The sequence below is a fragment of the Malaya genurostris genome, chromosome 2, assembly GCF_030247185.1.
Source record: "Malaya genurostris strain Urasoe2022 chromosome 2, Malgen_1.1, whole genome shotgun sequence".
NCBI lineage: Eukaryota > Metazoa > Arthropoda > Insecta > Diptera > Culicidae > Malaya > Malaya genurostris.
The window spans coordinates 225,524,214-225,549,731 of NC_080571.1; the positions used below are offsets into that span (position 1 = coordinate 225,524,214).

The following is a 25,518-nucleotide window of genomic DNA, read 5'->3' on the forward strand; positions in this document are numbered from 1 at the left end:
GTGTGTGTGTGTGTGTGTGTGTGTGTGTGTGTGTGTGTGTGTGTGTGTGTGTGTGTGTGTGTGTGTGTGTGTGTGTGTGTGTGTGTGTGTGTGTGTGTGTGTATGTGTCAAATAATCTCACTAGGTTTTCTCGGAGATGGCTGAACCGATTTTGACAAACTAGGATTCAAATGAAAGGTCTCGTGGTCCCATACGGAATTTCTGAATTTCATCCGGATCCGACTTCCGGTTCCGGAATTATAGGGTAAAGTGTGTTCAATATTGTACACCGTTACTTAAACCGGCGAAACAAAAAACGTAAAATTTTTTCTAAACTGGTCTCAAAACTACACAAATTGATAGTCATTATCAGTAGGCAACTAAACAAACCGATTGCGGCTATCCTGGTTCCCGGTATCCGGTTCCGGAAGTACCGGAAATAGTGGTCATATATTCCAAAATGGATCTCACTCACTTTTCTCAGCGATGGTTTGACCGATTTCCACAAACTTAGATTCAAATGAAAGGTCTCGTGGTCCCATACGGAATTTCTGAATTTCATCCGGATCCGACGTCCGGTTCCGGAATTATAGGGTAAAGTGTGTTCAATATTGTACACCGTTACTTAAACCGGCGAAACAAAAAACGTAAAATTTTTTCTAAACTGGTCTCAAAACTACACAAATCGATAGTCATTATCAGTAGGCAACTAAACAAACCGATTGCGGCTATCCTGGTTCCCGGTATCTGGTTCCGGAAGTACCGGAAATAGTGGTCATATATTCCAAAATGGATCTCACTCACTTTTCTCAGCGATGGTTTGACCGATTTCCACAAACTTAGATTCAAATGAAAGGTCTCGTGGTCCTATACGGAATTCCTGAATTTCATCCGGATTCGACGTCCGGTTCCGGAATTATAGGGTAAAGTGTGTTCAATATTGTACACCGTCACTTAAACCGGCGAAACAAAAAACGTAAAAATTTTTCTAAACTGGTCTCAAAACTACACAAATCGATAGTCATTATCAGTAGGCAACTAAAGAAACCGATTCCGGCTATCCTGGTTCCCGGTATCCGGTTCCGGAAGTACCGGAAATAGTGGTCATATATACCAAAATGGATCTCACTCACTTTTCTCAGCGATGGTTTGACCGATTTCCACAAACTTAGATTCAAATGAAAGGTCTCGTGGTCCCATACGGAATTCCTGAATTTCATCCGGATTCGACGTCCGGTTCCGGAATTATAGGGTAAAGTGTGTTCAATATTGTACACCGTCACTTAAACCGGCGAAACAAAAAACGTAAAAATTTTTCTAAACTGGTCCCAAAACTACACAAATCGATAGTCATTATCAGTAGGCACCTAAAGAAACCGATTCCGGCTATCCTGGCTCCCGGTATCCGGTTCCGGAAGTACCGGAAATAGTGGTCATATATACCAAAATGGATCTCACTCACTTTTCTCAGCGATGGTTTGACCGATTTCCACAAACTTAGATTCAAATGAAAGGTCTTCCGGTCTCATACAGAATCCCTGAATTTCATCCGGATCCGAATTTCGAATCCTGAGTTATAGGGTGCGTACTAGAAGAGTTTGTGTGTCATGTTAGTTGGTGGCAGTACGAACCGACTTCGATTATACCGGTTTTTAGGTTCCGGTGCCGGAAGTGTCGTTCTCTTAAGGATGGCTTACGCAATCAAAGCAGTGTTTTATTCTGTATGTTATGCATAAACAATCACTTAGTTTCTTTCAAAAATCGAAGAGAAAATTTTTTAATAGAATACCACAATATTATATGTACATGAGAAAGGCATCATTACACCACTAGGTGGATTAAAACAAGTTTTTTTATTATACATAACTTGAATAAAAAGTTTAATAGAAAATCGCTGCCAGTGTTTAACTGAATTGAGATACACTGATTTAGATAACATTGAAACTGTAATTACCTATTAACGTACCGAATTGAGGCGAAATTTGTTGCGAGCTTTACAAACATTACACTCAGTTTCATGTTTCAAATATGTGAATGAATATGGATCTGAAATAAAAAAAAAATAACGGTGTATACGCAATTACTGCATTCAATTTACAATAGAATTTGTATTTATCGGATAAAACTTAATCTGCAAGACACCTTGCTACATGTATTAGGCTGAGTTGAAACAAATTAAATCCAGCTTCGCCATAGTGCTATAGGTTTTATCCAGGGCAGTCTGAAGAATGGGTGTCCTTGGGAACAAAATGTATTCCTTATATTTTTAAAGGTATGAAGCTAATTTCGAGCAAAATAGTGTTCTTTTTATTGTAAAGCGTGAAAAAAGACAAAAGACGTATTCGGAATGATTCGGTCTTCGGATTTTTAGTGGTATGAAGCTAATTTAGAACAGAATAGTGTTCTTTTTTTTTGTAAAGCGCCAAAACAGACAAAGGACGTTTTCGGAATGATTCGGTCTTCGGATTTTAATCATGTCACGAATATTTAATTTCGATTTCCGCTGGTGCAAATATCTTTTCAAATGAGATATTTCGATGCTTCAACATTTTCTTCTTTTTCAAAATAATCATCTACCTCGAATTTATCTTTTCCGATGAAAATTCTTATCCTGTTATTAGATAGTGGTCAATATGGTTAAAATTTCCGCATCCAGATCTCTGAGACGGGTCAGCAGCGGCTGCTTGCATATAATTCAACTCTGACTTTATTCCGGATCTTCCGAAAGGAACTTGGCGAAACATTTAATGTTTTGGTAATATTATTTGAGAAATTGTTGAGATTTTCTTATTAAATTAACATAAGTTACTCTTAATTTCCTTTCTGTTTCACTTTTGTGAAACAAAGTCAGCAATTCCTTGAGGTTCTTTTGAAATGGTTGAATTACAGATATATCGCATTTTTTTCCAAAAGTGCGATGGGACAGCTTCGGATATTTCATGTGAACGTATACTTTTTTGCCACGCGCCTTCACTTGACTTACCTCGACCAATTTTTTTTTAATAACTATTTATTGGAATATGAGTTACAATTAAATTATAAAGATTTAAATTGGGTGTTCAGCCAAAAGCAAAGTCTTGGCATTACATTTCTTTTGTGGAATTTGGCCTTTCTGTTTCAACAGACTTCGCAGCCGATTCTTAGTGTACAGAATCATTGCATGGCTAGTACTATGGATTCTACTGACACTAAGAATCCTTCCAGGTCGGGGCTCGAACATACGACAACTGGCTTGTAAGACCAGCGTCCTATGCATTGAACCGCCAACCCGGGACATGGGTGTTCATCCACAAGTGGTGACTTTTCAGCCCTATTATATATATATATATATATATATATATATATATATATATATATATATATATATATATATATATATATATATATATATATATATATATATATATATATATATATATATATATATATATATATATATATATATATATATATATATATATATATATATATATATATATATATATATATGATTTGGTTGTTACCATAAGGACATCATTCTAAACTTACTTTTATTGTGTAATGGGGAAAAGGAACTTATATACTAACTTACTAACTAATACAGAGAGCGAATCGATTCAATTGAAGATTGCATCGATTTTTGTCGGAATTTGCTTATAATATTATGTGACATTAAATCTAATGGTTCTATATTTGTGAGTCTGTGTAACTCATTTGTACTAAACCAGGGAGGACGTTTCAAAATCATTTTCAGAATTTTCCTTCCGGTTCCTTCCTGGTGGAACAACAACTTGACCAAATTGGTACTGCATAAAGCATGGCTGGTCTGAAAATTTGTTTATAAACTAACAATTTGTTTTTTAGACAGAGCTTGGAATTTCTGTTTATAAGAGGATATAAACATTTAATATATTTATTAAACTTTGCCTGGATTCCTTCAGTGTGATCCTTGAAAGTGAGTTTTTTGTCATACGTTAAACCTAAAAATTTGGCTTGACCAGACCATGTCAATTCCAAGCCATTCAATTTGAGAATGTGATTATTGTTTGGTTTAGGAAAAGAAGCTCTTGACTTATGAGGAAAGATAATTGATTGCGTTTTTGCTGCATTTGGCTTAATTTTCCAGTTTGACAGATAATCACTGAAAATATTAGGCGACTGCAGATCACTCTTAGATTTCTACCTGTGGCTAACAGACTTGTGTCGTCACATAATAGCGATTTCTGACAACCAACGGGTAGATTTGGAAGAACAGAAGTGGAAATATTATACAAGATTGGAGCTACGCTCGAACCCGGCGGAACACCGGCTCGTACGGGTAGCAATTTAGATTTATAATTCTGATAGCTAACCTGAAGAGTACGATCAGTTAAATAGTTTTGAATCATTTTGATCAAATAAATAGGAAACTGGAAATCAGACATTTTTGCTATTAAACCTTTGTGCCAAACACTGTCGAATGCTTTTTCTATGTCTAGAAGAGCAACTCCAGTGGATAATCCAGAAGATTTATTTGCTTTTATAATGTTCGTAACTCTTACAAGTTGATGAGTAGTTGAATGTTCATGACGAAATCCAAACTGCTCTGGTAAAAAAATGAATTCTCATTTATATGAGACATCATTCTCAACAAGATAATTTTTTCAAAAAGTTTACTGATAGAAGAAAATAAGCTTATTGGTCGATAACTTGATGTTTCTGCTGAGTTTTTATCAGGTTTGAGGATTGCCTCGACTAATGCTGCAGAGAAACACATAGATACGAAATTCACTTACATGCAAGTAATACACTTCAAAGAAGAGCTGTGCAAAGTTTGGTTCATTGCTGTCCAGTGTGAAGAAAATTCCAGCCAGAAGTACGCGTTGCAATTACAGGGTCCGGCACTCGAAGTGTAACCAATTAAAAAGGCCATAAATTCAGTTTGGAAAATTACTTTTACTTAATTCAAAGTACAAAATGTGTAAAAATAATACAAAATTCAGAATCAATTCACTTTTGCTCGATATGACCACCTTTTGCCTTGACTTGATGACTTGAGAGAGCGAAGGAGTTGCTTCGTTTGGCCGAATGTGACTTGCTGGTATTTTGGCCCACTCGCGGACAATAACTTTTTTCAGCGCCTCGAGACTGGCGTATCTTTTAGTTCGGACTTTGCTCTCCAAAATGGCCCAAAGAGAATAATCCATTGGATTCGCATCTGGTGAATTCGAGAGCCATTGTGTGGACGTGATGAAGTTCGGAACGTTGTTTTTCAGCCATTCTTGGTTCACTCGAGCTTTGTGAGACGGTGCTGATTCCTGCTGAAACGTCCATGGTCTGCCACCGAGATGTTTGTCTGCCCACGGCTTCAAAGCAACCTCCAGAATACTTTCCCGATAATATGTCGCATTTACCTTGACACCAGGCTCGATGAAAACGATTGGAGAGCGCCCATCTGCGGTTACAGCGGCCCAAACCATTATCTGTTGCGGGTGCTGCCTCCTGGTGGTCAATCGATGACTCAAATTCTCGTATGAACGGTCGGTCAAGTAAACCCTATCGTTTTGAGAGTTTACGAATTGCTCAATTGGAAAAATTTTCTCGTCAGAAAATACAATGTTCGGAAATTGACCGCTTTCGGCCAAACGAAGCAACTCCTTCGCTCTCTCAAGTCATCAAGTCAAGGCAAAAGGTGGTCATATCGAGCAAAAGTGAATTGATTCAGAATTTTGTATTATTTTTACATATTTTTTTCTTTGAATTTAGTAAAAATAATTTTCCAAACTGAATTTATGGCCTTTTTAATTGGTTACACTTCGAGTGCCGGACCCTGTATTACCCGTTAATTTTAAATTGAATATTATCGTGTCATTCAATAACTTTCCGATCTAATTCTAACGGATTCGACGTTCGTAGTTATTTTAAAAAGAGTTAGCTGAGATCTATTTTGCTTTCCGTAACGATGCATTTGGTCATCAAATTGGATTATTATTATCACCACAGGAAATTTCTATAATTTTGATCGGTTTTTTCAAAGAATGTATATTTAATGTTAAATTTTAATACATCAGTCCAAGATATAATCTAATTTAATATTCATTGGTGAACGAACTTCGCAGGTTGGCAGTTCAATGCATACGGCGCTGGTCTTTACAGGCCAGTTGTCGTATGTTCGAGCATCGATCTGAAGGATTTTTAGTATCAGTAGGATCGTAGTACCAGCCATGCAATGGTTCTGTACGCTATGAATCGACTGCGAAGTTGGAGAACAGAAGGAATGTAACACCACCAAGGCTTGGTGAATGAATTTTATCCTAATGGTGATGTAAAATGAAGTTTATCGGCTTGTCCACGTGTAAAGCGTTCGAAAAAGAAAACATCGAGAGCAAATCCTTTTCCTAATTCCGCCAAATGTCAGTCGTTAGACAAACGGATTGAAATCTAAAGTTGGATTACAGTTCCCGACGAAATTTAATGGCATAGTCTGGTAATGCGCCAAAATTTAAATACAAGCGAGCCAATTCCTCGAATCAATAGGTCTGTAGCTGAGAAATCGGTGGTAACATTGTAGCAGAAATAACAGCTAAGCGGGCCGTACCTTCGAAATTGTGTACATAAATGACAGCATTAGGAAAGAAAGGCTGACAACAGCTATCAATCTGCTTTAGCTTTGAGCGTTGGTATAAGAACAAATAGAAAAAATGCACAAATGTACAATTGCACCCGGAAATAATAGGTTAAGGAGAGTATTCAGTAGACAATTGAAAACTTATGAATAGTTAATTTAGAATCCATAGCCAGCGTAAGCGCCATGTGCTATAGAAGTTTTCAGTCAAATGCTATCATTTTAATATAGACGTGATGAAACTTGTGCAATTTTAACGATTGTTAAAGTAAACATCGATGAACGTGTAAAGCTTTGAAATATTATTTCACGTTAAGCGAAATAAAACGAGAGTATTTAATTACGACAAAGTACTGAACAAAGTTTTCCATTTTTTGTGGAAGACTAGTATGAAACGAATTAATCCAGCCAATACCAGTAGCAAAGAATTGCAACATTCCATAATCATAGTGCGACAGATTATTTCAAAGTGAGATAATTTTTTAAGAAACAATAAATTGCTTGCCTTATTTTTTGCTGTACCTAATGAAATCGCAGGAAACAGAATAAAAGAGACATAAGTTTTGGAAGGAGCTAACATGATAGCTAGAACTAAAAAGGTCAACAAGTGGTAAAACGTCCAATTCCTATGGCTAGATCCTAAACTTTAAAGTAGAAAGCATTAGGGACATTCTCCCAACTTGCGTGTATAGCTCATTAGCGACAATCAAACGTACTAAACACCGAGGCAGTTGTTTTTGTTCATAAATATGATACCTATTTCGAATACATCCACGAGTCGGCCGGGTAATTCAATGTAGTACATATCACACAGATTTCAGATGTTGGAGTATAAATTGCTTTGTGCGGTATTTTTTCCCATAATGCTGGGAACATTTAATCATCATCACTTATTGTTCGTAGTTTTGTTCCGTCATTCAAATTTTTATGTTTGCTTGGGCGTGTTTGCCAAACATTCCATCATTATACTGATTAATCTTGAGTTTATAATGAGAGTAACGACAGCTGTTCGATTGAAAGAAATATTATTTGTCAGTGTCGTTCTAAACGTGCAAACGACCTGTCAAATCCAATGATATGACATGTTATTGCCAACATTATCAATGAGATGTCGTCGCTATGCTTATACATTCAGTTTTAACATACAGTCTAATGCGTTACTTTACTTTAGTTTAGTTATTAGTTAATTCAAAAATATGAATAAAATGTTTTTAAAAATTTAAATCCAAGTATAATACAATCATCAGGGCTGTCTGGGTTTACCTTAAAATTGTTATCTTAAACTTTATCGTTTACTTACACATATTCTATTTGAATAGAACATGCCAAAGAGATTGTGAATGTTATTGTAAAAATGAATCATTAATTTAGTAATTTTTATACCATTTTATTGCTTAATAGAACTACGATTATTAAAAAAATCTTCCGTTACGGAACCTCAGTGTAGAACACACTAATAAAAAAAACTATTGATTTTTTATGCACATTACCATACACGATCCGTTAGCACAAACCTACTTGATTTCACCTCGATCTGCATTTCGCGGATGGAAGAAAAAAGCGGCATAGACCAATCCTTTCGGATCTGCCTCCGTACTCTGATCGATGTTGCCGGTTCGGTCTTGACACCCTGGAACTACGAAGCAAACCAGCAGCGATAGTGGCGACAACTATCAACGGCGAAATCGACTTCCGCGTTTCACAACGAACGATAAATATACGATCAACAGGCTTACTGCAATTTCTGCATATAGTCGAACCTTTTCCCGAGTAGAGAATTTATTTTACTTCGGTGAATGGTCGTACAAGTTTGTTCAAAAAGTGTCTCAATCCTCGATTATTTAACTTAACATCAGGTCCGTGCGCAGGAGCCATTCAAGGGGACTTTCAAGGGGGATGGAGATTCGAGGGAAGGGGGATTCAAAAGTTGTGGAAGTCGCAAAAATTTGATAGAAAAATCCATCATTCACAATATTGACAATATAAAACAAATTCTGAGAACAAAGTATGAATTGTCAAGTTATTGGCACTTTAATATAATAAGCTCTCTATTGTTCATGGAACCACAGAGAACAGACATCCAAGCTAGTACAAACTTTTTCAATAAAGCTGTGTAAAGCATATAAGTAAAAATCACCGGTGCGCACTACTCTGTACGCATGAATTACCATTGTATGAAAGCTCGAACGCAAGAGCCCATACAGGATTACTGGACTGCTCAAAGCGTCTCTACAGGAGAATTGCTACTTGGTGATTGCTTTTTAAAACACCCGTCAATTTCTTACACATATTGAAATCTCTACTTGTCTGTGATGTCTGTTCTCTGTGATGGAACTTAATGTTGAAAAAATTCCCAGGGGGGGGGGGGGTTAATTTTAAAACCCCCAGAACCCCCTCTCCCTCCCCACTGCGCACGGGCCGTAATTAGATTCATTAATTCATTATAAATTACTAGGAATGAAACTTTCACGTTACTTACTTTTTCACTTGTGGAATATACAGAATTTAGTTATTGTCAACCATAAACTTAAACATTACTGTTCAATTTTGATAAAATCCCACTGAATCCATCTGTCAGTTGCGGTGAGATGATACATATTTATTCGTCATTTTTTCATTATTATTCAAGCTTTTGATGGAGTTTTCCATCAATAAATGAATAATTAGTCTTTCTGAGAAGTTCATAGATATTCAATAAAAAGAAAAATTCTGGAAGATTCAATGATTGTTCTGAACATCCGAATTTCATGACAAATTCAAAACCGTCTGTAAACATCAACTTAATTTATATTGGAGAACTTACCAACTTACTGTTTCATTTCAACTAGACTTTAGAAAGTGGTAGGGGAATAAAGTGTATTGGCATCTCTATAGTAGCCGATTTAGGTGTTTTTTTACGTTATTAAAATCAGATTTATTCGAAAAAGCCAGTTCATCCAATGTTTTTTCTGCAATTCAAATACAGCCACATAAACGGAACTGTTCGAAATAGGCTATTCATAGAACAAAGTTGATTTTTTTCGTGTTCTGCTTACAATTCAAGTGAAGAAAGGTCGCAGAAAGAGAATCTGCGCTAGCCAGAAAATGTAGTTATTATCAGAATTATACGAATAACATATGTAAATAGTTCCATTTAAATCCAATATCCCAAATGAAAGCAAATTGACAAACACGCAATTATAGAAACTTTTATGATAGATTGAATAAGTATCGTTTAGTGTTGGAGGACGAAATATGCTGTTTACTATGCCACGAACGATGATGTGTAATTATCATCCAAATCAGGTTAGAAGTGAGAAGACAACATATGGCAAAAAAGATTGTGAGTGATCATTCCCGGATAATTATATCAAAAAATGAAATGGTACGACATGTTGGAAAGTACATGAGGAATTCTTCTGATAGAAATAAAAACTTACTTTCCTAAAAAAATTTTGTTTTTCTGATGTAATTAAATAATAACATTCACATTGTGTCCATATCATTGGAAAAGTTTTGTTGAATTTGACGTTCTCAACAACAACAACTTTTTTTTTTCAAAAGAACACTGCTAAGATATTTTTACAATGAGTTTCAAATAATGTGTCAACATTTTGTATTCTGTCAACCAATAATTCATATTTTTGTACAGTTCTATTGTCTAAATGGCATAAGGAGGGTCTATAAATAGTTTTAATAAATTGTTCACATCATATTTTTCCTCTAATATAAGATTTGTTTTCAGGATATATCAACACCGTTCTACTTAAAAGTGCTCTATTGCTATGTTATATTTAGGAAATTGAATAACAAAAAGATCGAAAGAAGAAGCAATTGCGACGGCTAATCATTGGACAAGGGCGAGAGAAGTGAAACAATGACCCCTTTCAATTTGATGCACTACCTTGATCAGAAAGTTCCCGGAGTTTATACAGAAAATTAAAAATACAAGATTGTTTATCAAAATCGATATTGTCTTCTTCAAAGTACTTCTCATCTACTGCAACACACTTATGTTAGCGCTTGATATTCTCGAAACATTTTCTATATTTATGTCGTTTTCGCTTGATGCCAAACCTAACCCAGTTTCCACTCTTACTGCTGTCAAACCGTTCGTTTGAAGCCAGTTTTGAACCTACTTTTGACGTTGTTGAACTGAAAATCGAGTCAGTTTTGAACCTGGTTTTTATCACCCCGGTGGTGCGATTGTCATCTGCATACAATTGGCTTGAAGCCGAAATTTTTGGTTCTAGTTCGCTGTCAAATGCTGTGTTTAAGCAGTGTTCACATCTTTCTTCATGCGGTTGCACCAACATAAGAAAATGATTTCGATAGAATATAATCAAACTATAACAAACCACTTTTTTTCTTATTCAAAAAGAGGTCAAATTACTTGTTTTGCAGAGAATACTAGACAAGAGTTATATTTATATTGGGTTTGAAGAAATTAACTTTTGACACTAGTGTGGTTTGATTGTATGGTATGAACCAAAACGAAATGCGTCGGTTTCAGGAACCAGCTTCCATAGCAGGGGGTGGTTTTTATATCAGGTTTGCTAAAGCCACCGTTGCTTAGTGCGAAACCAACACAGTTCGTTAAAAGTGTTCGTTTGATGAAACCCAGGGTAGTTTCAATTTCTCAAGCGAAAATGACATTAGTTTTCGGTATGGCCATCAGAGCCATCTGCGATTTTTTTCATAATCTCATCTCGGGTGCTGAAACGCGTTCAACGGAGCCGTTTTTTTGTCGACCGAATAGGAAAGAATCAGGTGAATTCGGTGGTTGCTGAATGGTATTCGTTTCTTTATTAGCCAAATGCTCACGGATAACGATGGCATAGTGTGACGGTGCGTTATCGTGGTGAAAGATCCACGCAAACGTCTCATAATACCCAAATAATACTCCTTGTTGACGGCCTTGTGGAAGGAATTTATCATACACAACACCCTTATAATCAATGAAAACTGTGAGCATCGCCTTCTTTTTCGACTGAAAACTCTTTCATCATCACTCACAGACTTACGGCCACTTCTGAAACGTTCGTGCCACTGATAAACTACTGTTTACTTCAGAATATCGTTTTCGAAACACGCTTCTAACATTTGCAATGTCGTCGAACCATTGAAACCGTTTTTAACGCAAAATTTAATGCAAACTCGTTGTTGCAAATTCAATTCCATTTAGAAAATTGTGCAAAATCGAGGACACGCACAATCGCAGATGTACTCAATACAGCGTAACTTTTACAAATGTCCAGGTATCAAACTGAAAATTTGATAGAATGTCAATGACAGATGTGGCAACATAAAAAAATGAAAAGTCTAGTCGGGTGACTGAGAGCGCCACACGGTGGTGATTCCGGGCACTTTTTAATCAAAGTAGTATGACAACAAGAGCGCCTCTCTCAAAAGAACAAAATTCGCCAACAACACCCAGTAATGAAAAAAAAATCACAAGACCCAGCAATAACAAATAAATAAATTGGGTTTTCACAAGTTTATATTCAAATGAAAGATCTTCTGGTTCCATACAAAGTTCCTGGATTTCATCTTGATAGACCGATTTTCACCTAGATTCAAATGAAAGGTATCATAGTCCCATAAATTCCAGAATTTCATTCGGATTCAACTTCCGGTTTCGAAATTACAGGGAGAGTGAAAAACTTAAAGCGACGATACAAAAATGTGATTTGTTTTTGGAAACTACTCAAAGCTATTTCAATCGGAAGTAACTATCAGTAGATGGACGAACAAACCGAAAGCAAAGTTTTCCCAGAGCTGGCTTGAATAATTTTCACCAACTTAGGTTCAAATAAAGGGTCTATCGGTTTCATGCGGGATTTCAGAATTGTTCCTTGATCCAACTCCCGTTTCAGGAATTACAAGATGATGAGTGTTTAGAATTTCGAGTTGTTGTTAAAGAGTGCAATTTTTTTTTACTTTGGTTCTAAACTATTCTAATTTGTAGGCTATTCGAATCGAATTCGGCTATACCGTGCAGAAAGAAATTATGAAATTCACAAGTTATGTAAATCCACGCATGGCTCAAATTATAAAAAAAACGTAATTCGTTGAATGAATGAATTTTACAAGAACGGCGTAAACCTGTGTCAAAAATATTCAGCCCATTACGCAATTACTTTCTTCAACATGTAAAAATAAATCAAAATACTTGATTATTATATAATATCAACAGCAAAATAATTAATTTTTGATTCTCAAATATATTGATCTCAAAAAATTTACTATGTGGAATGAGAAGTCTTGGGCCTAACAAAGCAAAAGTCGATTTTTTACCGTGAAAACTTTTTTCTTCTTCAGTATAATCTCCATTCAAAATAGGCTTCAGTTTCTGCAACGACCTCAGAATACGACGAAGAAGAAGAGAGAAGAAACCTTTTCAGGTTTGGAAGTAGATAATAGTCGCTGAGTGCCAGGTCTGGAGAATACGGGAGATGGTTCACCGTTACTGTTTTATCAGGTCACGAAACTCGCCTTTTTCCATAGTTTCATGAAAACTAGAACTCGTTTGACACGATCAGCTGTTCTTCAAACACTAGTGGATAGATTGTCATGAAATTTGGTATTGTGCCATCTAGAGGCTTTTTTTTTATTTAAAAGATATTTTATTCAGGCCTATTTGCGTACAAGCTTTACGTGGCCGATTTAGCTGAGTTTTTAAATAAAAGATTTTTTTTGTATTGGATCTCGTTGTCACCCTTTTTCTAGGGGGAGAGGAGCTTCCATTTTCCTCCTGCGAGGATAGAGGGGCACTTCGTTCGTGGTTCGTCTCGTCATCCATTGCTGCATCGGTGGTATTGTTGTTGATTTCGTTGCTGGTTGCTGTAGATGCGCTTTGTTGTACATTGTTTGCAGTTGCTGGTTGGTTGTATGGTAAGCTGTTAACTGCAGCTGGTGTACTTTGTTCTATAGGGGATACGTTGGATGGTTTCGTTGAAGAGGGTGCTTCACTGTTGTTGGTGACTGTCACAGGTGTACTGGGGTTGCTTGGGGTTGATGTGAAGGAAGCACCGTTGTCCTTTGGTATAGTTGTCTCCTTGTCCGGTTTATCACATGGCTTACCGTAGTGAACAGCTTTTTGGCAATATTGACATGTGGCCATCTGATTGTCATAGGTAACAAGTGATTTGCACGGTATTCTTGTATCCTGACCGAATGTCACATTTAGAATAACGGGGAAAAAATTCCTCCACCTTTCATCTTCGATAGAGAGAATCTCTCCGTATTGGGACATAGTTTTGCGAATATAAGAACCGTTGACGCTTGAGGGAAGATCATGCACACGCACTTCTATAGCACTATCTTCCATATATACTGGATATGTACTTGATATTTTCATGCTCCACATAGTGCACATTATTATTGTCTTTAGCGTATTGAATTGCATCCAACTCTTTATAGATCTGGATATAAACAACATTATTGGTCTTATTGCATTGGAGTAAATGCACACGTTTAATGTCAAGATTCATTTGCTCCTTAAGCAAACCTTCAAGTTCTCGTATCGAAGGTCGTATTTTGCACTGTCTGAAGTCAACAATAATTGTATTCTTTCGTACCGACGGTAGCTTCTGTTCGTTTGGTTCACTCATTTTCGAGGTCTATTGTTCACTACACAATACTGTACTTGGTTTCTTCTGTCCCCAACGTAAGCGGTTTTGTTTGTCGACTGACTTGGATGAGATGTAAACCCGAACTGCCATCTAGAGGCTTGTTCTCAACAAAAATATACACCGTTTGAAAATATTCACGTCTTTTCTGTGAGAGGCCCGGGACTTTTCATTCCATGTAGTACACGTTTTTTCTATAGAGTGCCGATCAGAGCTTAAAATTGTCACGCATTCTCAATGAAAGAATCCATTCCAACAGCCTCATTTTCAATATTTTACTGTCTCATTCGTAAATGACCGATACAGAACAAACGAAGAGAGACGAAGCATTCTCGTTCCTCATTGAAAAAAAGAGAGAGTAATATTGCCAACGTCACTCTTTCCTCTATGACAAGACGAAACCAAACTAACGTCTTCAGGGAGCATCAGCAGAATTTCAATTCCCATTTTTTCATTGATGTATTGAAAGTCTGTGATGCTTGGCTATAAAAAGTGACTAAAATATGACAAATCGAAGTAATTACATCCCAGAACCTCTTTGGAAACCAAAACTACTACAAATTCGAGCACCAACAGGTAAAACATAAACAGGTTACTTTTATTAGCTCTGGTGCCGGCCCTGGAATTCAGTTCGAAAAGTATCGAAAATATTTGTCAAAAACTGCGAAAGGGATCTCACTCACTTTTCTCTAAGATGCAAAACCGAGTTTCACTAACTTAGCTTCAAATGAAAAGTCTAACGATTTCATACGGAATTCTTGAATTTGTTGCGGATCCTACTTCTGGTTCCGGAACTACAGGGTGTTTTGATTTGTCGAATTTGCTAGTTTACGTCCGAACAAACTTTCCTGTTTCTGTTCACTGAACAGTAGTATTTATTATAGTGTAAGTGATAAAAGAAAGGGATTATTAGGGTTTTTAATAAGTGTCTGTTTCGAAACGACCCGTTCTGAGTGTCTTCATTGCGAAGTTGATTATGATTGTTCTAGGATATAAACGTAAATAATTTGGGACTGAAAAACTTAACTACATATCACCTATCCCGAGAACAAATAAATTTTATTGCCATTATTTTCAAAGAATATTAACGAATATTGATTCATTATTTTTACTGTAGTTACTCCCGATGGATAGTAGGAGAGCTGGGCATGTTTGTCGTTTCGGAATTGTTCTCTGACCCAATTTTCCAATACAAACCATTCTTTCCGGCTACAGCATTTCGTCGTCCTCTTCCCAGTCCCAGTCATGGTCCGGTTGTAACACCGACAACAACTCATCCTCAGTCATACGCTCTTGATCTAGACTGAACGCAGAAGGGTAAGTACACGGCAAGCAGAGCATGTAGGACACTCCTGTATTATGACCGGTGCATTCGCACGTTTGACATGTGCTAGCCGCTGCCGTATTGGCTACACGTTTTGTAAACACCGTTATAAACTTCTTTGTCAGGTTACGCCGTTCAGGGCGTAATTTGCGTCCGCTGAACACAGACCCGTCCGTCTCCAGTGCCAGAGCAGCACAGCTTCCTAATGTAGCTTTTGGTAGTCGGACTTGCTTCCGTAGATGAGGATCCCCTACGAGTTCTTTTATGTCCTTCTTGGTATATGCTTTTTCTCGATCCATGCCGAAAAGCATTTGTGACACTCGTAATTTGTCGAATTCAATGTCGTGATCGGCAAGGATATGCAGCTTAATGCCATTTTCGAGTAACAACTGAAGTAACGATGAGTAGTCTAGTTTCATGCTAGAGCTGGCACATTTGGAACACGGTAATAAAATAAATGTTTTAGTTGCTCCTGGTCTGAAGATCAGTTTGGATGCCACTATGATCGCATCAAAGATATCGTCGTTTGTGCCGTTTTCAGTAACTATATGATTAAAGAATGGTTCGATGAATTCGTGGGTAACGAATACGTTATCGTTGACAATAACACTTCTAGCCTTATCGAATGGGGACAGTCCACCGAAACTGAGCACCGAATAACGGTTGTCTGTGATGTTGTGCTCTAGCAATTCCTTGTGGAGTGACTGTACCAGTGTAATGATGCTTTTAGTTGTCGTTATATTTCTGTTACACGGTTTAGCTTCTACTATGAAAACAACATCTGTTGTCTGAGGAATTTCATCTTCTTTCATGGATACGAAGGTTCCTTCCGTTACATATGAGCCATTAATGAGTTTGCAACTGTGAAATAAAAATATGATGATCTTTCATAAAAGGAAAATATGTCAATACTAACTGAATACATGAGTCAGGAACTCGAAGAGGCATATCTTCCAGAAGACAAGCATCCATGTATGCTAGCGCAGAAGTACAAGCTCCATTATTGGATGGACTGTTGGATTTACTGTCTATATGGTGACCCAGATCGAGACACATTTCGTAGAAGGGTGTAGCATCCACAACAGGGAAGCAAGATGCGAAGTATGAATGCTTCTGTTGGAAAAATGATTCGCAAAGTTGACTGAGCTCGTTGGAAACAGTGAAGAAATTGCGGGTGTGATTCGTCGGTTCTACTTCAGTTTTACACTGTGGCAACTTCCAACTATTGATGAACTGTTTCTTTGAAGACGCGTACTTATGATCGGATGTAAGATAATCATCAAACACTTCATTGTTCATCGTTCCTAGAATTCCGGCGGTTTTTCCGAAGTACCAACCGCTTAAGTCAAACGAACACATGTGGTACTGTAAACTACAGGTAAGCTTAAATCCTCTAAAGGACTGTATTATAAGCTGATCAGTTTCACGGTGTACAACCGTATCACCAATCTGGGCAGGTAAAGCAGTCGTCACGTTTCGGTTGATTTTCACAGACTGAAATTTCAATGATAGTTATTGAACGGTTTATGTTTTTGATGACTAGATTTACCATGTCGGAGATGTCTATTTCTAGAAGATGTCCCTCAGTAAGAAGAGTTACCTTACGCGAACTCTGTTCATCTACCACCTGAAAATCGGAACAAATTGTTGTAAGTAAAGTAATCCAACCTGAAATAAACTCACTTACCGATGGTTCCAGCAAAAGTGTGAAAGTTCTATTATAGAAATCATGCGCCAGTACATACGAACACGGGTTCGATTCCTCATTCGACAGTAGATTATCTAGTTCTATTGAAACAAATCGTTTGTCAAACGACATGTAGTGTCTCGATCCCACTATTAGTGAATTGGCCTTGAACGGAGGCAACCACATCTTAGTGTCCGTGTAAGGTCTCATCTCACTATAGAGAGTCCAAATGGTCGTGTTACTCCCCGAAAAGAAATTTTGAACATCGGTAATAAACTTGTACTCGGGAATCTCTTCAAACTTAGGTGTCTCATTGAATGCATGCCAAGACATCGGAAGCTTCTGTTCCAACTCCAATATGCCATGGTCGGGGTCAAAAATGAATTTGGTTTTAGCTTCGCGGTAATGATTTTCGGCTTGCAGAGCTGTTTGAGCGTATCTGGTTAATTTGTGCCTAACCATCCGCCATAGTTGATGAAGTCGTCTCTCCAGTTGGAACTCTTCGGCGAGCCATTCTGCTTTGGAACGGACTTCATTTACACGATGCAGAATAAATTGGACATATTCGAGCTTTTGCAACTGTTGGATTTCCTCCCACAGTTCCGTAAGAACTTGATGCAATTCTCGACCGAACGGTACCAGCTGGAAGAATTTTTCCTTAACGAAGCGAATGACGATGGCACCGTACTTCTTCGTATTGGTGATGATGTCATTATGAATAATGTCTTTGTACAAAGTATCCAAATCTTGTGTAAAGTTGGTAACCTTCGTGAAGTACGGTGATTCTGCAATTTCTTGCGTTTTGTTATACAGGAATGCTACAGGAGAAAATGATTCGTTTTATTCGCTGTTTGGGATAGGTTGAAATTCCAATGCTTACAAAATACTTCGTGACCGACATGCCATGTTACGGATTCAGCATAATGAGCCAGTTTGATAACCGAAGGTTCGATGTTTTGCAGCATGCGTTGCCAGTAGGAAGTGATCACATCAGTTAACTTCTTCCACATATCTTGCACATTCTGTTGGATGAAGATGTGAAGATTAAGATTCATGCTGCATTTGTTATATTGGTTAACTTACTTTTATAAATTGAAGATGTAAATCCTTGATAAACTTATCGTATCGTGCAACTGAACTCTCTAGCACTTCTGATATGTATTTCATAGAATCACCCTGAAGAATTCTCCCAATCACATCAACTACCTTCTGGTAAGATAGTTTGATAGATTCCAGCAACCATGTCAATGATTTCTTCAGTGCTTGTCCCGAGTCACCCATAACCTGCCAGAACTCGGTGAGAATTTTAGGAAAGGAAGTTAATTTGTTTTTGATAGCCAGCTCATCTAGCACGGTGATGGTGAAATTAATCACTGATCGTACGTAGAAGTCATCGGCGACATACGAAGCATTCAAAAACTGTCGTAAATCTTCTAGGTCATCCTGTATTACATTCAATCCGGAAACATCGTCTAGGAAACCTTCCACGAAAGGATGTGCGGAGTCCCAAATACCATTGACAGTATCCTTTGATTCCAGATAGATTTGTTTGACCCAAAATTCCAGCGACTCGGTAAACGAAGTGTGCAGTGAGGTGAAATAATTACGCACTAGATTGCGCAAGTCGGATCGTATCTCTGGTCGCCAGTGAAGTTTACTGGTAACTAGCCGGGAATGGTTCATCTTCAGATAATAAGTCACATCGATCTCACGCAACGTGTCGTAATCTCGCCAGAAATCAAAGTAGGCATTTCTAGAGTCCGGAATAATTCCGTACATGTATATGTTCTCCGAGGCATCTGTAGGATTGAATATCAATAAGTTGTTGATTTTTGTTTTGGTCATTCAATAATTTGGTATTTGATTTAGTACTCAAATTAGCTTTTTTTGTGGGGCTAGGAAGCAAAATGGCATATTTGTATGACGGGATTAAAAATGTGAGGAATTTATTATAATGCAATGTGTAAAACGCGAAATGTTGAAATGACGTTAGTCAGTAAAGTGGCAGAATGCCGTACCGGGAGTCATATTGATTTTCATCTGGACAAGCTTATCGTCGATATCGATGAAAAAGAATCCTGCCGCATCTAGATCTGGACCATCCAGAAGACTTCCGTTGATCATATACAGTGGATAGCTTCCAGAGGCTTTACCCCACAGGCGATACTTACTATGTGAGGTCATTTTCTGAAAATTTTGCGAATGTGTTAATGTGAGTATACTTTGCAAATTTTATAAACAAACCTCCAGAATCACTTCTTTCAGCTTAACGTCCACTTTACCAATCATGTTACCTTCCATACGCGAAAGATAGCCTCGCTTGTAGTGGGAGTTGGAGTTGATTTCATACAAACCCAGTCGTAGACCGACGGATCCTCGCGAAGCGAGATCCCAGTCGGATGCTTCATGTACACCGAACATTGAGTATGAGTAGTTTCGGAAGCCTACCACAGAAGTCAGATCCTTTGCATCAAACTCTATCGAAACGTGGTGATTGTCTGCTTGAGTATATTGGATATCTAAGTTACTTTTCAGCAGATTCTGGTCATCCGAATAGTAAACTGTTTTCAGTGTGATGTCCTGTGAAAGCACAGATTTTGAATTACTCTTTTTTAACTACTATTATTATGTTCACGAACATTTTCAAACGTTGGGTGTCCTAACAATACTAATACGGTTTGTTTCGTTACATCACTGCTAGAATCGTCAACCCACTTGACAGCACCTCTAACCGTTCGGGGCTTTACTGGATCCTCATCATTAGTTTTGTTTGGAGAATACTGCAATGAAACATCCGAATCGAAGGCATTGTAGGTAACCGCGTACCATCCTTCAGCAGAGAGATTTCTTCGTGGATAAGATACATCTAATCTGAATTTGTGTGACGCATTTTCTGGCTTAGAGAGGTTAGTTAAGTGGAAGTCATACGCGATCCATTGTTTGGGAGATAGCTGTAATTTCGATTTCTGTTTCGTAGTGTCACCGTCTTCATCGAAGTCTGCAGTCAGCACTACAGTGCGGTTTGGATGGATAGCAGTCACGATGTATTCTCTACCTGTGTCCCTGGTAGTTATTTTCAATTCACCGGTTATTTTGAACTTCTTCTGATTTCGTAGTTCGAACACCTCGGCCCGTTTAATATCCTAAAAGTATTTAGCACTCATTTATAGTTACACACAAGAGTTCAGAAATATATACCATCTCTTTATAGTTATTTCCAAGAATTTTAGTTGTGTGTACATAGTGGACACCCACAGGCTTGAAATTATTTTCCAAAGTTACATCAACAGTTTCTTTTTCGAAGCCAGCTCTAAAATAAGAACAATTCAACTCACAGATAATGCGTTACCTTTCAAAACAACTTCCAGCTTACCTAGATTCTTGTTTGGAAGTATATTGCCCACTTAAAACTTTTTGGTTGTTGTAGTCAATCTCCGCATGACCAGTGGTTATCGCAGGTCTTTCTGCTAGACCATATTTTACCTCGGCATAATGTCTGGTTTGCAAAGGAATCTCCACTTTTATTGTTCCTTGTTGATCGCGATCCAGATTATTCGATTTATAGGTTGACTTCGAGTCGAAAATCACGTTGGACTCAGGCCAAGTGGCCCTCAAATATCTAATTGATTCCAACGGATTATCGATGAACTCAAGCTGACCATGAAGCCAAGTGACATTCAAGAAGGGTGTGGTACAGTTAACGTCGCCCTTCATGTTGGATAGATTAGCGAATGCAACATTCGCTTCAGCAACCTTTCGTGAAGCAGGAATCGAGACATTGCCGTTGACTAGATACATGCTATCAGCATAGTTGTATATGGCCATGGCATTGAAAGCATCCTCGAGATACCAGGGACCGCGTAGCTTCGCATAGAACTCACGTCTATCCCCGTTTCGATATATATCCAGATTTGATTGGACACGTTCCGATCTCACATCAGGTCCCCATTCAAAGCGAAGCAATGTTCGAAGATCGTTGATATTGCTAAACTCCGAATGCCAAGCGTATCGTTTATGGGATTGTTCGGTTTCGTAGAATGATTCAAAGTTCAGCGTCCGGACGGGTTCCAAAAATGGAATGTTTCCATTCATGCTCATCGCAAGCGTATGGACGTCGCCTACAGGTTTCGGTAAGCGTACTTTCAGAACACCTGCTAGATCGGAGATTGATATGAAGGTAACTGATGTATTAGCGCTAAATCTAGTAAGAAAAATAGAAATAATTTCAAAGAAAACAATAAAGTTGTGTGAAATGTTTCTATTTACATCCAAACATTGTTCAGGTTTAGGTCACCACCAAATGTCATGTTATGGTTGCCTTTAAGATCCGGACAAAGATAGCGAACGCCAGTTTGGAAATATCGCTCTGTGGATTCCTTAACAACTCGGTTATGCATTTCGAATTGCATATTTTCCAACATATGCCAACTCCACATACAACTAGCGTCTCCAGAAATGGATGGAATTGTATAATTCGCCGCGATCGTACCAGAAATTGGTTTGATATCAAACAGCATACTAACATTCGCATGTTCAATTCCATAGTGCTTCCAAGGGGAGCTGAATTCGAAAACACCTGACAGAAGTCCATTGTCTGTTGGAGTAATTCCGACTTGTAGGTCGATGTTTGATAGATCTTGTTCCGAAGATTTTACGTCTAACCCGAAGTTCCAATCCCCTATAGACGAAAGTCTTAGACTACCGTTCATGTTAGCATGTTTTTCTCCACGTTCTATTTTTACATTGAAGCTTGTTACTGTGTCCTCTACTGAATACTCATACACAATGGAGCCGTCATCTCCTTCCCCAAGCGGTTTAATGACTAAAGCAATCTGTAAGTATATTTTCTTAGGATAAAAAGATTCGGCAAACCAATTGTGAACAACTTACATTTTTCGGAATATCCTGTACGATAGTTGCGTCTCCTTCCACATTGAAAACTTCATCGTTTCGATAAAGTTGTCCAGCCACAGAGTACTCATCGCCATGTTTCTTCAATAGACGTCCATACACAGACAAATTTCGGTATTCTTGAATCGGTACACTCAATTCAATTGCCACCATTTCTCGATTTCGTGTAGCTTTAGCACGGATATGCTCCACTATTCCTTCGGTATCATTGAATCTAAGCTCGAACTGTGCCTTAGGATAAGGCTGACGTGTTATCACGAATTCGGTATCGATCGTGTGCACTGGTAGGAAATTTGATTGATATTTACTCTTGCCAACTAGAAAATGTGGCTCCGCCATCGACCAAGCTCCATCCAAACGGAACTAAAACAATGGGAATGTTGAATATAAGCGTAAAAATTAGGAAATACACTGCTCAACTCACGTTATTGTACAGTTCACCGTCGTGTACCACGAAACCCATATTCATGGTGTTGTCGTGACCAGCTAAATCCTGTTTGTAAAACACGCGACAGGCGTAGTAAGGCATTATGGGAGCTCGCACCCAAATTGTCAAAGCTGAATCAATGAACTGATCTTCACTCTGAAATAAAATTTAGAGATTGATTTCATACGTTCTTGAAATATCTTTTACTGCAGTAATACATTAAAGGATTTTATGAGAAAGCGGGATCATATATAGTGTTCTGTAAACATCACAAGAATTACACTGTAACCTCAATTTACGCGAAGAGCCGGGGGTGCGTAAATTAAATTTCGCGTAAATTAAATAAAACATCGCGTTATTTCAAATATTTCGCTGAAAAAAACGTTTTCCAAAATTTCATTTGATCTTAGTGAAATAATATGAACAATCCTACTACGCCCGATGTTTTAGCGCCTGAGGACCCTCTGTGAATGTTCTGAGACTATGGAAATGCTTAAGAGATGTTCCAATATCCAAGAACTACTTGAAGTATTGTCTTTAGGGACTACACTGTTTCACAGCAAGAACTACAACGGCTTATGCCTTTTTTGTTTGTGGTTCATACTTTTAGAGCTACAAATTGCTTACTTTTTCTATTTATAGCTGTTCCAGGTAGGTTCCCAGTCGTCCAACAGCTTCAGTAAAAACACTGGGGTGACATTATGTATCTCGATTCGACTAAAATTTTATCGAATCGACCATGTTTCGTATTATTATTCTCGATTTGAACTCGATCATCGAGCTTCGTTCGACTTCACTCGAAGAAGTATTGATTATCGAGAAGTTTTGACATTATGAAACCAAAACAATCGAGTATGTAAACGACTAAACTCGATAAGAAATGGTCGAAAGCTTTATTGGTATCGACTTTGAATTTTTTAATACGTTCTGTTGATAGCATCATAGATTTTCATAAACATATTAGTTTTAGTTTTATTGTTTTATATATCATGATATGCGTTTATGCGTTTGGCATATTATGTTTGAGTCGAACTGTTTAAAAATCATATCAATTGAAAGCACATTATAATTATTATAACAAAATTATGTCGAAACTAAACTATGTCCAGTAACCGTAGTTTGTTATCAAATTTCTGGAACCGGTGGACCAGGCCCGTACCCAGGATTTCGGTTCGGGAGGGGCCCAAAGATTAAAAATAATGTTACTGAAGATTGCTTATATACCTAATTCTCGGTGTGCCTAGAAAGGTTTTTAACAGACACTTCAAACTTTTCCACTGGAACTGTTATTGTATTACATTTCTTTACGTTTACTGTCTTGTTATTTCTGCAAACCATGTCTTAGACCTTCTAAATAATTATATATCTGTTTTTGATTTCGGGACGGGCCCGGGCCCCTCGGGCCCCCCCTCTGGGTACGTGACTGCGGTGGACGGAAAACGTTACTGAAACGAATTGTAGGAAACGGCGAAGGAAAGTGGGTGATGTTGAAAATGATTTCCTAATGCAGAAAATTGAAAATAGTAGAAAATATTATTGACCCAACAATTTTGACTAATTTGTGTTCCATTTAATGTTTTGCATGATAACAACTGAAAATGTTATTTAGATTGATTTCAATATAATCTGAATTACCTTTAATGTTTTTGTGATTTTCTGCGGTATGTTTAATCTATATATATATAAAAATGCAGAGTTCATTCTTTGTAATCGCATCACGTAAGAACGGATGGTTGGATTTACATGATTCTTTTTTTGTTTGATCAGTTTTTACCCCTACCGGGTTCGTACATCAAAAAAATTAGGAAAACTTGCCGGAAAAGTGGGAAAAAGTTGCTTTGTATGGACAATAAAATTTTCCGTTGAAAAAGTCGTCAATGAATGCTAGATCATCGATAGGTGTTTGGTGCATAACGAATTGCATAAGTGGCCGTCGAAGAAAGGAATACTAGATCGTTGAAAGTATCTGTTGGCGCGCTACGAGTTGTTTTGTGTGAAGTTTTCACATGCATACTTGATTCATATCATTCCGAGCCACGTGCTTAATTGGGCATCAACATTATTGCTTACTAATGTCGTTTTCGTTTGAGAAAATCGAAACTGACCCAAGGTAGCTTCATCAAACAAACAATGAATGAATCAACGAAATTGTGCTGTAGAAGCGCTAAGGTCATCTTTTGAGCAAGCAGAAATCTTTTAGTAACTTAACTTTTACCTTCCACCAGAGGAGACGGGCTTAGGCATCTGAACAATGCGAATTCTTTTGCCGGCTTGGATAGTAAATGGTAAAAGTCCTATATGACTATTTTCCGACATACCAGAGACTCGGGTGATTCGCATTGTTCAGATGCCTAAGCCCGACTCCTCTGTTAGAAGATAAAAGTGGAGTTACTAAAAGATATCTGCTATCATTTTCTGTTTCTACAAAAATGATCTCTGCTTAAGGGAATTTCCGCAAAAAGAAAATAGAAATATTGACTACTGTACTAAGTCGTTTAAGTCGTTAAAAAACAAAAAGTTTCACATTAATTTCTATTCCGGCTAAAGCGAATGTGTGTCGAATCCCGTTGATTGAAGGTTAAGTAATCAGAAACATAATGGAGAACAACGTTAACCACTTAGTCGTTTGACAATTCTGCTGTCCGAAAACATAAATTCGAACAAAAAAATTTTGGGCGAGATGAAGTTCGACGGGTCAGCTAGTATTAAATAATATTAATCAATAATTTAGAAATGGAATATGAACTTCGAAGAGTTGAGATTCATTGTTACTTACACATCTGGAAAATTCTTAGTTTTTATGGTTGGATTTAAAGAATATTTAATAAATTTTGATCGAAATTGATCATATTTGTCAGCTTGCGCGAGTCGTAACATCCAAATAAAATTTGTATGTGTACAAATAATATAAAATTTAATCCGAAATTATCAAATATACAGGGCAGTTTTCAATTATACGCTTGATGACAATACGTGAATATTGTTTTCTTTTCATAT

The 25,518-nt window shown here is 37.5% G+C and overlaps 1 protein-coding gene across 1 annotated transcript in view; it reads right to left on the bottom strand.

Moving 5' to 3' along the window:
- Window positions 1–15,199: 15,199 nt before the first annotated feature.
- Window positions 15,200–25,518, bottom strand: part of LOC131427817 (uncharacterized) — a 35,829-nt gene continuing 25,510 nt past the window's right edge. Inside the window, exons 13-26 of the mRNA XM_058591347.1 lie at window positions 22,519–22,677; window positions 22,074–22,457; window positions 21,450–22,015; window positions 20,557–21,384; window positions 20,382–20,493; window positions 19,823–20,326; window positions 19,428–19,763; window positions 19,202–19,370; window positions 18,267–18,982; window positions 18,064–18,205; window positions 17,184–18,001; window positions 17,046–17,123; window positions 16,413–16,990; window positions 15,200–16,357 (exon numbers count right to left, since the gene is read on the bottom strand). Coding sequence (XP_058447330.1) covers window positions 15,382–16,357; window positions 16,413–16,990; window positions 17,046–17,123; window positions 17,184–18,001; window positions 18,064–18,205; window positions 18,267–18,982; window positions 19,202–19,370; window positions 19,428–19,763; window positions 19,823–20,326; window positions 20,382–20,493; window positions 20,557–21,384; window positions 21,450–22,015; window positions 22,074–22,457; window positions 22,519–22,677 — 6,366 coding nt within the window. The 3' untranslated portion in view covers window positions 15,200–15,381. The remainder of the gene's footprint in view (window positions 16,358–16,412; window positions 16,991–17,045; window positions 17,124–17,183; window positions 18,002–18,063; window positions 18,206–18,266; window positions 18,983–19,201; window positions 19,371–19,427; window positions 19,764–19,822; window positions 20,327–20,381; window positions 20,494–20,556; window positions 21,385–21,449; window positions 22,016–22,073; window positions 22,458–22,518; window positions 22,678–25,518) is intronic.